Below are 14,214 nucleotides of genomic sequence, written 5' to 3'. Positions count from 1 at the left end.
CCACCTTGCTTCTCGTGCGGAGCTTGGAAGATGTCTCTTACCTGGAGTTAAAGGTGGCTTGGGACTTTAAGGCTGTGACCGGAGGGGCCTCCCCAGCTCCCACTACCCCCTCCTTCCACAGTCCCCGTGGAGCCTCCATGGAAGCCCGAGCCCGTCCACACTGAGATGACATCCAGCAGCACTTAGAAGCCGTCTCATCATCTGTTTCAGGTATCCAGGAGTCAAGGTGGTTTGGGCGCCTGAGCAGGAAGCTCGGGTGATGGCGGAAGCGGGGAGGAACTCTTGAGCGTATGTTCTTGGGACCCACGGAGCAGCGCATGCACATGCGATGGCTGCCTACACAGCTGGCTTGCTTGTCTGCAGGGAAAGGTGAGATAGGACAGGGCCTGGGTTCCTGAGGGGCTGAGAATCAATGCAGGGATAGAAGAAAGGGGACAGGCCCACATCCCCTGAGCCCACACTGGCGCCCACTTACCTTTGGGGAAAATACGGTTGAAACCTGCCCGCAAGAATCTCTTCAGATGCATCCAGAGCTGAGGGAAGCAAGGGAGGGGGGAGGCCAGGATCAGGGTGAGCCCTGAAATCCAACCCTTGTCCGGCCACACCACAGCAGCCCTCCCATTTCAGCCCCTTGAAGACCCCAGGGCTCCCCCAACCCCACTGCCCAGATCCTGCCCTCACCAGAGTCACCACGTTGATTCACACATTGAGCAAGATGAGGCTGACCAGGATCAGAAGAATTGAGTCTCGTAGGTCCTGCCATTTCCTGGGGGTGGTGCCAGAGCACGGCTGGGGTAGGTAATGGGTTTGCTCAGCCATGGCCTGGTGTCTCAGGACTGCCTGGGTCCCCTGGCCTCCATATATATACTGGGAGCCAGACTGGGTCATAATGGGGCAGGTGGTGGTGTCACAGTGAAGGAGGGGGACGAAAAGGAGGGCCAGGCGTGGCATTCCCTGGTTACCAGGGTCAGGTAAGGTGAGCCTGGACAGTCAAACAGGGCCCGGAGGCCGGCACACCTCCCCTCGAGCAGTCAGTCATTCGCTCACGGCCCGCTGACTCACTTGTTCAAATGACACATTCCATCTCTTGGCCCCTCCTGAGACTAGGAAGACCTTGGCCTCAGAGCCCTGCAGAAGGCCTGGCTGGAGTCCAGAGCCCCAGCCTTCTTCATGCCCTTCACTGGGTGTGGAGCTGGACCTGCCCAGATGTGGAACCTCCCAGTTTGGAAGCAGCTTCTTGTATGAGGCTCTTTGGGGACAGGGACAGCTGAGACACAGAGGAGGTGCCCAGAGACCAGTGGTTTGGAGTCTGCAGCTGCAGATCTACTTAGTACATGGTATTGGACCAGAAGGGGCCTGCTGGCAGGACTGTGGCCACTAAACCAAGGGGACCCTCAGGCCAAGAAGGGGACACTGGCTTCTTATTGCAGGAAGCCAAGGGCAGGGACCCAAGCTGGCAGAAGGAGTGGCGCTTCCAAGCCACAGACTGCCAATGTTTTCTGGACCATGGCGCTCTTTATTCTTCTCTCCATGCCCTGCCGCTCCCCACCCGCCCCCATTAGCTGCTGGCCAGTTCATTTTCCCAGTCTGGCTTCCGTGCAGGGAGGGCCTCGAGGCCGAGGTGGAAGGTAGCAGCGAGTTGGCCCGCGCTTGGCTTCCTGCACATGCCACTTCAGCTCCAGTCTGTCATACACCTGGTAGTTGGCATTTCCCCCTGGGTTCCGGCTGAGTGGCATGAAGGTGGGTGGGGGTGGAGGGTGTTCGGTAGCCTGGACGTCGGGCAGAGTCTGGGAGGGGCGGAGGAGCAGCGCTGAGCTGGGATCCGAGGCCCGCTGGTAGAGGCCTCGGCCAGCACCATGAGGGAGGCGGAGGCGGCCAGAGGGTGCCGCACAGGCAGCATCTCTGCCCATTCGGCTGGCGGCGCCGCATCTCGTTGGGATCCCGGGAGTAGTTCAAGTGTCCCGTGGAGGGACGCGGGCTGCGGTTGGGCTGGCTGTGAGCACAGCTGGGGAGGCTCCGTCCGTGGGCCGGGGGGGAGTTGCGCTGCCAGGCTTCGGGCTGGCAGCCCCGAGGCACCAGAGCGGATGGAGGCTCAGAGCCCTCCAGACCACGCCGCCGCTGATCCCAGGAGACATACGGGAGATGGCCCCTTGTGGGGTAAGTGCTGTGCCCCCCAGGGACCCATGAGGATTAGGGGGCAGCCATCAGGGAAGTGGTGGAGACGAGGTCCACTGGTCAGTGTCCACGTGGCCCTAGATGCGGGATGGTGAGCAGGGGGCCCCGAAGGACTGCAGCCTTAGCTCGGACTTGGCCTCCACATGCTTGGGCATGCGGTGCAGCTCGGGCAACAGGTAGAGACAGGGTGGTGGCAGGCTGGCCAGGATCCCACCCTGGCGGGCCCAGAGGCCCACGTTGGAGGGCAGGCCCATCTGCTGGTAGAGCCCTCCCCAGCACCCCCACGGGTACTTTGGCTGTGGGAAGGAAAGGTCGTCCTCCTCCTCCAGGTAGAAGTCCGGGTCCTCCCAATCAAAGGAGGGCATCGGCCGCAGCTGTGACATCCCGTGGCTGCGATGCGGCCTACGGAAACCTGAGCGGCTGTAGGGGAATTGTCTGCGGATCTTCGGCCTCCGCTGGTGGGTGCAGGGGCGGCGGCTGCAGCTGCAGCTACAGTTGAGGAGATGATGGTAGGAGGACGAGGAGTAGCAAGTGGGCCGGGCCATTCTCACTTCCACAGGGTCCAGGGTGCAGTGGACGTGGATGTCTTGGGGCTTGGCTGGAGGATGTTTGGGGGAACTTTCACAAGCCTGTGAGATTTCATCTGTGGGAAGCGAGTCCATGAGGGCAGGGCAACTGTCAGAAGAGTTCAGGGTTGGGAACCTGGGGACCTTGGTTTCTAGGGCCCTGGGAATGGCGGGGGTGGGGGGCCCCCTACCTGTCTTCTGTACTTACTTTTCTGATTAATCCAATACATGGCCTTGTCTAAGGCATTCTGGAGCCCATGCCATATCTGGGGTGGGGTGGGGTGGGTGAAAATGAAGGCCAGGCTCTCTACCCTCACCCCCATTCCCAGCCAAGACCGTTGCTGCAGACGGAGGTGCAGTCTGCAGCTGGTTCCCACCCTCTGCCCTCTTCACCCCTACTGGTGGTCCCCAACCATCGCTGACCATAGTTGCTATGCTGATCCCAATGCTGACAAGAATGACAAGGCCCAGCAGCAGGAGTAGTTAGTCCTCCGCATTCTGGGTACTTTCTTGGTATTGATGGCAGCACCCCAGGTTGTCATACCAGAGCCGGTTTTCCATGGTGGGGGGGCGTCCTAGGGCCACCTGGACCGTGGGATGCCCCCCGCCTACCAGCCCTGACCCACAGTGAACTCATGCCAGGACCTGGGGACACCCACCAACAGGTGAGGGAGCATGGTCATAATGAGGCAGGTTGCAGGGAGTCACAATGCAGAGGTGGCCAATCTTTCATCCACTCAGCTGGTCCTTTAGGTGGCCGTCTCTGCCCTCGGCTCCCACTACATGGAGCCTAGTCCCCAGAGTTCAGTCTCTCCTTCTGTCTCCATGGGGCCTTGCTTAACTTGATTTGCAAGCATGGTTGCTACAGATGAGAGACGGTCTTCATAGTGACTGGATCATGCATATAGGATTTCCTCCATTTCATTGTTCGAGACATTAGGGCAGCTTATGTAGCCTGTTGGGCTTCTTAGAACTAGCCTGTAGTTCTCTAAAAGTTTCAAGAGAAGCCAGAAATCCAAATTTCTCTGTGAAATATCCACATTTTAAAAGTAGCAAACCAATTCAAATTTTAAACTCTGCTGGCCAACAACATGGGCCAAACAAAACACACCAGTTTGTAACCTCTGATGTATACTGTATAATGCTTTTGTTCTCATCTTCTCATATGATCCTCAGACTGGGGAGCAGATACTATTATTCGCTTCATTTTACAGATGGAGAAACTGAGGCACAGAGCAGTTTAGTAGCTTGTCCAAAGTTTGAGCACCAAAGCTGGAACTTGAGGTTTTTACAGTGTGCTTTTTTATCCTCATTACAAATGCATCCTTTTAGAAAGAACCTTTTTTTATCCTAAAGATAATACATATTACAAAATACAATAAACTACAGAAAGGTCAAAACAAAGAAAAAACGACCACTAGTCCCAACATGCAAACATAAGCACTATTACTTAGTGTATTTCCTTACAGAAAAAAAAAATTTCCCTATTCATTCAATCAGAGGTACCGGCTGTATAGGTTAGGATCTGTGCTAGGTGCTGGGGGTATTACAGTGAACAGCCATAGTTCCTGCCCTCAGAAGGCTTACAATCTAGTTCTTGTTCTTTGTTCCATTCATTGCCAACCTAGATGTGAATATCCAATGGAGCTTCTTCAAGAAGCCAAAGAGTAAATAAGCAGATAGTGCATGTCAGGTGGGCCCAAGACCCCCAGCTGCCCAGTCCCACTTGGGCTTCCTCCCTAGAAACGAAATGAGGAGAGGATTGGACTCCTAGTGAAGCAGTTAAGATGCAGAAAGGGATAGGACTTGAGAGTACTATCAAACTCTCAATTCAGCTGGCCGAGGACCTCGGTCTCGGTCCTCTCGTCCTCAAGGAAAGGGGTCGGGAGGGGGCAAGTGGTACGTGGCATCCAGAAAGATGACGAGGGTCCACAGGAAGAGGCGGTCCACCACCATGGCCACAAACTGCCAGTCCTCCTTCAGCTGGGGGTAGGAACAGGAAACTGTTCCTGAGCTCCAGACCCCCAGGGAAGGCGGTCCACCACCATGGCCACAAACTGCCAGTCCTCCTTCAGCTGGGGGTAGGAACAGGAAACTGTTCCTGAGCTCCAGACCCCCAGGGAAGGCGGCCCAAAGGCCCTGTACCGCACCCAGGTCCTCCAACCACGGCTTTGAGACAAGGCCGGGCCCGTAGAATAGCAGAGAGCGAAACTGCGGGCGACGGATGTGAGTAACGAACAAGTCGGAAGCCAGGGGGCGGGACCAAGTGAGGCAAACTTCCAATCAGAAATAAAATCGAGTGCTGGGGGCGGAGCCTAAGTTTGCGGGTGGAGCCAAGGCCACCCAGGCCTTGCCTTAGCCCACCCTCTTTGGAGTCACCGCGTCGTGGTCCTCCTGTTCCCGCAGCTGTTGAGCGGTGTAGCTGATTGAGGAAACGACCTCCCGTAGCTCGGGAGGCAGGCACACAGCCCGGCTTGGACCATCGATAAATGGCCGCAGGTCCGGGGCAGACGGTTCAGGCTGGAACCTGGAAGAGGCGAGTCTGTTTGGCCACGACCGTGGCGCAAAGACGGCCTGTGCGGGTGCTCTAGGCCCCGCCCCAATTCCCTCCTCCAACGCCCATCCAGGTTTCAAAACGTGAGAGAGCCCTTTAGGTTCTCTCCGACAGCGGCGACCTCTCTAGCCTTCCGCAATTCCTCCTATTCCCTTACGCTTTAGTTCCCATCTCCCCGCAAAGTGGGCAACAGAAGGGGTACTACAACTCCCATGATGCTCAACCACGACATCCTCCGGGAGCTTAGGACGCCTGCCTCCGCACAGTCTTCTGGGAACTGTAGTTCTCCCTCTCCCTTCTACGTGGGGGATGGGGAGTAAATACTACCTGTTGGGTTTGGGGAAGAGAAAATCTTGTGATGGCTTGCGGATGAAATATTCATCTGTTCCCCGACCCCAGCCACTTCCTGGAGAATCCCTGAGAGGTATAGGAGGTGGCTCCGGTATCTGGTCTCCCTCAGGTTTGGGTCTCTTCAGACCCAGATACGGAGGGAGTTTGTGGATAAAGATCTGCAGAGTAGAAGAAGAGGCGTCTTGGAGGGGGCTCTTATGCTTTCAGACCAGAAGGGAAGCCGCCAACCACCCCCACGGCACGTGCCCATTCCTGCGCATGCGTGCATGCGTCCCACAGATGAAATGCAACTACACAGCCCAAGAGTTCTTAAGTGGGTTAGGAGGCATCCTGACTGGAAAGAAAAGTGCTGAGGGCTTCCACCCTGATAGTACCTAACCCTGAGAATGCTTCCTTGGGACCCACGATGGGCAGTATTGATGAAGAGAGTCTGGGATCTACGCAATGTTAATGATGGGAGGATAAATTTAATTGGGCAACATTTCAACACCCAAAGACCTTGGCACTTTGACACTCTACCAGGAGTTGTAGTTCTCCCTCAGGTCTGTGAAAGGGAAGGTTGAAAGTTGGTGGGAGGGAGGAGCGATACCTGGACAAAAAGCCAAATACTAGGATTGAGAGTTAACACAGGTTGGAGAGGAGATCTTCTTACCTGACGGACCCAAAGGGGCATTTGGTGGGTGTGGGGTGAGCGATGGTGCAGGTTGAGGACTACGATGCTAAGGATGACTGAGAAGGTGACGAGGACCATGGTAAACATGAGGTATTTGATAATGATGGGGACAGACAAGGAGGTCTCAGGCACTTTGTCTGCCAGCAGCAGCAGGAACACAGTAAGGGTCAGCAGGGCAAAGATCGAGAGCCCCATCTTCTCTCCTTGGGGGACAGAGGGGTAGGCAGAAGGATTAGGCTTTGCCAGAAAGCAATCTCCCTGGCATGATCAATGACGTGTTTCCAGCCCACTCAAGGACAGGCTTTTGGAAGGGCCAACTGCATGCAAATAACTCCTACATTTATACCTCCAACCTGGACTGATTCCCCTAAATTCCACACTTGTATCCACCTGCCTACTTAACCTCTCCATTTGGGTGTCCAATAGACATCTCGAACTTAACATGTCCAAAACTTAATTCCCTCACCACCGACTCCCCCCACAGTCTTCCTCAGTTCATAAATGACAACTCGATCTTTCCTGTGGCTCAGGCCAAATCCCTCGGAATCATTCTCAGCTCTCCTCTCTCTCATCCCATATGCAATCCATACCAAACCCTATTGGCTGTACCTTCAAAATATATCCTGAAACTGATGACTTATCCCATCTACCACTACCATCCTGGTACAAGCCACCATTACCTCAGATCTGAGTTATTATAAAGGCCTCCTCTTTGCTTCATCCTTTGCCCCCCTGCTGACTGTTCTCAACAGAGCAGCCGGATTGATCCCATTAAAATGTAAATCAGATCATATCACTCCAGTGGTTTCCCATAGCCTTTAGCATAAAAGTCCTTACTGAAGTCTACAAGGCCTTCCCATTTGCTCTCTGACTACATCTCATACTGTTTTCTCTCTTGCTTACTTCTTTCAGTTATTACTTCATTGGTTATTTCTTGAATATGCAAGGCACACGCCCACCTCAGAGCCTTTGCATTCACTGTTAACTCCTCCTGGTAATTTCTTCCCCCAGATATCTACCAGGGTCATTCTCTCACTTCCTTCAAGTCTTTGTTCAAATATTGATCAAACATTCCCTTTTTAGTGAGGTATTCACTGACCATCCTATTTTTTTTTTAACTTTTACTTATTTATTTATGGCTGTGTTGGGTCTTCGTTTCTGTGCGAGGGCTTTCTCTCGTTGCGGCAAGTGGGGTCCACTCCTCATCGCGGTGCGCGGGCCTCTCACTATCGCGGCCTCTCGTTGCGGAGCACAGGCTCCAGACGCGCAGGCTCAGTAATTGTGGCTCATGGGGCTAGTTGCTCCGCGGCATGTGGGATCTTCCCAGACCAGGGCTCGAACCCGTGTCCCCTGCATTGGCAGGCAGATTCTCAACCACTGCACCACCAGGGAAGCCCCTGACCATCCTATTTTTAAATTGCAACCCCTGTGATAAACCATAGCGGAAAAGAATATGAAAAAAATATATATATCTATAAATGAGTCACTTTGCTGTACAGCAGAAATGAAACACAACATTGTAAATCAACTATATTTCAATAAAATTGTTTAAGTAAATAAATGAATTGCAACCCCTACCCCCATTCTCATCCTCCCCAAACCCTTTTCCTGTTTTTCCTTCTTAGGAATTGACCTCTCCTAATATACTATCTAGGACTACCCTGGTGGCACAGTGGTTAGGAATCCGCCTGCCAATGCAGGAGACGCGGGTTTGAGTCCTGGTCCGGGAAGATCCCACATACTGCAGAGCAACTAAGCCCGTGCACCACAACTACTGAGCCTGTGCTCTAGAGCCCATGAGCTGCAACTACTGAGCCCAGGTGCCACAACTACTGAAGCCCGTGCACCTAGATTCCGTGTTCCACAACAAGAGGAGCCACCGCAATGAGAAGCCCATGCACTGCAACGAAAGTAGCCCCTGTTCACCACAACTAGAGAAAGCCCCCGCGCAGCAACAAAGACCCAATGCAGCCTAAATTAATTAATTAATTAATTAATTAATTAATTACAAAATAATAATATACTATCCAATGGGTTTATTTATTTTGTTTACTGACTGTCTCCCCCACTAGAATATAAACTCCACAAGAGCAGGGATTTTGTCTGTTTTATTCACTGATGCATTCCCAGTGCCTTGCACATTACAGATGTTTAACAAATATTGTTAAATGAATGAATGGACCAACCCCTGTAGCAGGAACTATATAGCAAATCGAAGGATCTGAAAATGAAACCTAGTATATAAGAATATACCAGGTGGCTGGTTATTACTGTGGCATACAACAGGCACTGAAAACTTCATGGAAGGTATTGAAATAAATAACTATTATGGTCTGTTCTACTTTAGTCCTGTAATATTGGGTCCCAAGATTCGCCTTGCTCCAGGAAGAAGGAGAAGTTACATGTGGAAGTGTGTTCTAGAGATGCATCACTCTCCTTCCCTAGACTGAGAGAGGGCTTGATTACACAGAGAAGGAAAGCGTGTGTTTTTTGTTTGTTTTGTTTTGTTTTTCAGGCCACAGCAGTAAAAGCCCAGAATCCTAACCACTAGGCTACCAGGGAACTCCCAGGAAAGCATGTTTTGAATATGAGTGTTTAGGATATCAGTCTCTGAATCAGACCAGTACTAAGCAGGGTTGGAATAGCAACACTGCCTCTCTCTGTGTAATGTCAGGTGAATGACTTCAACTCACTTAGCCTCTGTGAAACGGGAAGACAATTCAGTACTTACCTCACAGAGTTGTGAAGATTAGAACTGAGTTAATATATGTAACACATTGTTTGTATTATCTTATAGCAAGTACTCAAAATTAGAAAAGACTATACCTACACTTACACAAAGCTTAGAGTACCAGGCATAGTTCTATTAACTCAGTTAATCCTCAAAATAGTCCTATGGGGGAGGGACAACGACTGTCCTATTTCCAGATCAGGACACTAAGAGATTAAGGAATTTGCCCAAGGTTACTCTGTTAGCATATTGTGCTGTCTCCCAGAGAAATGTTGGCTATTATTTCCAAGGGAGATAGGAGGTAAAGGGACTAGTAAGCGGCATTTGACAAGTGGGGGAGGGAGGATGCCAGGAATGGGGAAAGGGAAAGGAAGCGTTAGCTAAGCCTGGGAGTTTGTTGGTCAGAGGAGTGGCAGTTCGAAGGATGAGATCCTAGGACTCTGAATGGAAGAGTTCAGAAGTTACTGGGTGCAGAGAAGTGAGCAGCAGAGGGGAGGTAGAGCTTGAGGTTGGCGGGGAAATCTGGATGCAGAGGCAAAGGCTCTTCCTGAAAGGAAAACCTGGGTCAGATTGCTGAAGCACAGTTCATGAAGGCTTCAGTTGGCACGAAAACCTTCCCTGTATTATAGGCGAAGAGGAAGAACCTGAGCAATTGGTAAGAAGGAGTGCTGGGCCCCTTCCCCTCTTACCTGCATCTGGTGGCAGGTAGAAGACGAAGATGGCCAGAAGAGTGATGAGGATGCGTGGGGCAATGACGTTGACCACGTAAAAGAGAGGCTTCTGGCGAATGATGAGGTAGAAGGTGACTTCTTCACGCCGTCTTTCCCCCCCTCCCCTAGGATCCACTGGAGGCTGGATTAGCTGAGAAGGCTTGTGAATAATCTCCCATTGACCATTCTCGTGGGGGGCGGGGGAGGGAGAAGAGAAGGTGACACAGATGTGGAACCTGTCTTTGTTGGTGCCAGATACGGCTTTCATTTTTTATTTTTTTTTGCCTCACTGCACCACTGCGCTGCTTGTGGGATCCTAGTTCCCCAACGAGGGATTAAACCCGGGCCCTCAGCAGTGAAAGTGTGGAGTCCTAACCACTGGACCGCCAGGCAATTCCCAGATATGGCTTTCTCTGCCACATCCTAGAGCAGGGGGCACTGATGTAATAAGGGGCTAGCTACGGTCCCTGGGCTGGGCAGCCCATCTCTAATAAATCTGAGCAAGTCTCAATTTCCATAACCATAAAATATAGACAGTTACACCTATCTTGCTGAACCCACAGGGACTCACTGATGGGGTATATTTATCAGCCTGTTAGAAACTGGAAATCATAAAGCCCATGGACATGGGAGCCATGCCCACTCACCAATAAAGGTGCCTTCATGAATGTGCACTTCCTGCCGCTCCTGCCCATCGGGACCCAAGCCGGTCTGCAGACTGACTTCTGAGCTGTCGTAGCTATAGGAACTGAACACCATGGTGCAGTTCTGCCAGTCAAAGGGGAAGTAGGTGACCGGGATGGAGTGGAGAGTCACTAGAGCTGCCAGAGAGCTGGTCAGGGCTGGGGGAGTTGGGGAGGTCACAGGGCAGACAGGGGTCAGAGGATATGGGGCACTAGGGAGATAGGGACCACCAGGGGAAGATCCCAGAGAAGTGGAGTCACAGAGGAATAAGAAGGTTATGCGGGGAGGTCATGGACAATGGAGGGGGGCGGTCACTGAGGAAGACTGGAAGTCAATGAAAGTGGACAGAGAAGATGAAACTCAACGGAAAATCAGAAGGGTAAGAGAGACGTGAGGGTCATGGGGATAATGGAGGAGGGATATCCGAGTGAGGCTTTCTAGGAGCGCCTTGAGCTTCCCAGGTGGGGCCCGGACACCTGGATGCTGCAGCTGCTGCGACAGGTGCCCGGGGGCTGCCAGCGCACGGAGCCGTCGGAGGACACCACGATGCTGATGTCCAGAGCAACGTCAACATTTCTGTCGTTGCTGCAGGGAAAGAATCTTCTCATCCGGGATCAGGCCCCTCCCTCCGGAGGCCGCGCCCCTCCAGAGGTCCTGCCCCACCTCCCAGACTTTGGGAACATCCTTACTTGTTTAGGAGCACCACGTCTGGTAGCCACACGGATTCGGCAGTGATGCGGAGTGAAGCGATGCCCTCGTGCTCCTCAGGGTCCCAGCTCAGCCTGTCGTCAGTCCACTCCTAGGGAAGCAGAGGCTGAGGGGCCGTCTGGGGCTGGGGGCTGGAAGAAGTCTTGGGATGTGCGAAGGAAGCCCAGGCAGGGAATGCAAGGGAGGAGAGCCGCGCAGGCATGGTCTGTGGTTCCGGAGGCCGGGGCTCTGTTTAAGACTCCAGCTACACTCTTTGGGACCCTATCAACTAATTTCCCCTTCTCTCTCATCGGGCCCCAATTTCTTTTTTCTGTAAAAACGAGGGGGTTGTACGCTAGCCTCTAAAACAGTGGTTTTCAAACTGCAGTTAACGACCCTTTTCATAGGTCCGGAATCAAATGAGTGGCCCCAAACCAGTGTTAAAATTTTTTTAGAATGAAAAATGCATGGAATACAGCTCCCATAGTAAAGACAGGTATTGTTTCCTGAAGCTTCTGTTTCAGTTATAAATGTGTTTTCTGAGGTCGTGATGCAAAAAAAAAAAAAAAAAAAAAATCTTACTGGGTGGGACATTCGAGGAAACTGTAAAGGCAGCGGGACGCCCGCCCTTTCCACCCTGCGGGGGTCCCCGTACCAGGTCTAAGGAGACCTTTGTGCTCATCTCCTCATCCTTCTCGTTCTAGAAGGGAAAAGTTTAAAGGGTAGATATGATGGCAGTGTAGAGAAATGAGGGGCTTGGTGGGTAAACTCTCCCTGGAAACTCCGCTCTTTTTCTGAGTCGCAGCCTCTTCGGTTCAAGCCCCACCTCCTATAAACTGCGTTGGCTTAAGCTCCGCCTCTATCTCGTAAACGTCCTGCTGGCCATACAGCCAGCCAGTTCATTTATCTGTCCCAGCCCCAGCCGGAGTGAATCTCTGCCCGCTGTTGTTTATTGACCCTGTCCGGCACCAAGGTCCGCCCCAGCCTGTGACCCCGCCTCAAGGTCCGCTCTCTGGCCTGTCCATCGGCCCCAGCTCCACTTTGAGATCCGCCCACAGGCCCGTTCATCATCCTGCCCGGCTCAATCCTGGCCCGTCCAGCAGCCACGCCCACAGCTTGTCCATTGGTCCGATTTCGACCCAATCTCTACTAACGGCCCGTCAGTCACCCAGCCTGGCCTCGCCCCGGACCCCGTCCCCAGTGGTCCCTTGGTACCGCCCTGCCTAAAGCCACGCACCCCAGCCGGCTCGTGGGCCAGACCTCAACTCCCCGCGTGCGCCCTCACCAGGCTGATTAATTGCGCTAGGCTGAGACCAATGCTGACCCCGATGTGGTCTCCCACCTCCCGCGCCGGCCTCACCGAGCTATCATAGCCCGAGAAAAGTTTCTCGCGGACTCGGCTGTCTGCCTCCGAGCCGCGGGCGCCTGGAGAGAGAACTGAGTGAAGCCCTGGTGCCCGGCCACGACCTCTGGCCCTGTCACTGTTCCTTTGAGGCCCAGACTTACCCGGGGCGAAAGGCGCCCCCAACGCCCCCAGCAGCAGCACCAGCGCCCCTGGGGTCATAGCCCGCAGCGTCGCTCAGTGAGTCCCCTTGGGTGAGCCGCCAGGACAGCAGCGCAGGGGATGTGACGAGGCGCCCAGGAATGTGCACCTGTTATTGGGGGGCAGCCGCTAGCCTACCCGCCCCGCCCCTGGGACTTCATCCCTCCCCGAGCAACTGCCAAAGCCTGCTACCCACAGATGGCAGACAACACTTCAATTGTATAAATCGTCTTTAACTGAGAAAGCATGGAATGGAGACTGGTCCCCCGGGAGCAGAGCCTTTTTGGGTACCTAAAGCCAGCTGAGGTAAAGCAAGTTCTATTCAGTGAGAAGCTGGAGGGGTGTATGTGGTCTAGAGACCAAGAGGCCCTCACCCTCCTTGGCCTGACCTGTAGGGGAGAAGGGTGGGACTTATTGCTGAATTGGTATCTCCTCATTTGAGGGGGCTCAAAGCTATGTCCCATTTGTCTTTTTTTATTCTAGACCCATTACCCTAAAGACCTCAGCTTTAAAGGGGACCTGGAAGGAATTCCTGCTGAGGTAGCTAAGTGTTCATGTCCCCCCCCACCCAGGCACAGGTCCAGCCATGCCATGGCTCTGGCCCCTTTCCCATCCTAGCTGCCCTTCTATGAGCCAGGGATTCCTTGCAAAACTCCTCTGCCCTTCCTCAGCCTCTGTTCCCTGGCAGGACCCCAGCTGAGTTGCAGGAGCTAGAAACTGCATGTAAAAAAATAAGGTTAGCATTCTATAGGAAGAATAAGATTTTTGGAAAATTGTCTAGAGAAAACAAGAAGTGGTTCTTGATCCATCCAGAACTTAGTTCTTTGTGAATCATAGCTGGCTCCTTTCCAGAGCTCCTGCTTAACAGGTATCAATAGAGAAGGTGGGAGCGTGGGTCTAGAACTCTTAATCTAGAGCAATAACATGCCTATATAGGCTCTAGTTCCATCCTAGAGGGAAGGGCTGAGAGTCGTGGTCTATGTCCTAGAGCTGAGATTCAGAAGGAAGTAATCCGCTCAACAGGAGGTGTGCCGGCCTTCGGGCCCTGTTTGACTGTCCAGGCTCAGCTTACCTGACCCTGGTAACCAGGGAATGCCACCCTGGGCCCTGCTTTTCGTCCCCCTACCTCACGGTGACCCCACCACCTGCCCTATTATGACCCAGTCTGGTTCCCAGTATACATATGGAGGCCAGGGGACCCAGGCAGTCCTGGGATGTCCGGCCAGGGGTGAGCAAACCCATTACTGAGCCCAGCCGTGCTCTGGCACCACCCCCAGGAAATGCCAAGACCTAGGAGACTCAATTCTTCTGATCCTGGTCAGCTTCATCTTGCTCAACATGGGGATCAACGTGGTGACTGGTCAGGGCAGGATCTGGGCAGCGGGGGTGGGGGAGCCCTGGGGTCTTGAAGGAGCTGAAATGGGAGGGCTGCTGGGGTGTAGCCGGACAAGGGTTGGATTTCAGGGCTCACCCTGATCCCGGCCTCCCCCCTCCCCTGCTGCCCTCAGCTCTGGATGCAACTGAAGTGATTCTTGCGGGC

The 14,214-nt window shown here is 53.3% G+C and overlaps 1 protein-coding gene and 1 pseudogene across 3 annotated transcripts; both read right to left on the bottom strand.

The window, feature by feature from the left end:
* Nucleotides 1–37: 37 nt before the first annotated feature.
* LOC308607041 (uncharacterized protein SPEM2-like) lies at nt 38–3,302 on the bottom strand (annotated as a pseudogene). The gene is made up of 6 exons: nt 3,165–3,302; nt 2,950–3,007; nt 1,550–2,818; nt 1,063–1,249; nt 476–533; nt 38–357 (listed from the first exon to the last, which is right to left on the bottom strand). The product of its transcript is annotated as an uncharacterized protein SPEM2-like (transcript).
* Nucleotides 3,303–4,314: 1,012 nt separating this feature from the next.
* On the bottom strand, nt 4,315–12,695 carry LOC308607215 (acetylcholine receptor subunit beta-like; the record flags this gene model as incomplete). 2 transcript variants are annotated; one of them, XM_081218928.1, is made up of 12 exons in its annotated part: nt 4,315–4,694; nt 4,787–4,816; nt 5,121–5,268; nt 5,623–5,804; nt 6,299–6,522; nt 9,740–9,949; nt 10,408–10,555; nt 10,921–11,029; nt 11,134–11,243; nt 11,787–11,831; nt 12,417–12,556; nt 12,638–12,695. In XM_081218928.1, the coding sequence occupies 12 exons, from the start codon at nt 12,693–12,695 to the stop codon at nt 4,611–4,613; spliced, it is 1,488 nt and encodes a 495-aa protein (XP_081075054.1). In that variant the 3' UTR covers nt 4,315–4,610. The 2 variants fall into 2 exon arrangements, with proteins under 2 accessions (XP_081075054.1, XP_081075055.1); XM_081218929.1 differs by lacking the exon at nt 11,787–11,831.
* Between the last annotated feature and the right edge of the window lie 1,519 nt (nt 12,696–14,214).

Source organism: Mesoplodon bidens (genome assembly GCF_964165515.1).
Source record: "Mesoplodon bidens genome assembly, chromosome: 19".
Classification (NCBI taxonomy): domain Eukaryota; kingdom Metazoa; phylum Chordata; class Mammalia; order Artiodactyla; family Ziphiidae; genus Mesoplodon; species Mesoplodon bidens.
This window is presented reverse-complemented; position numbering and strand designations above follow the sequence as displayed.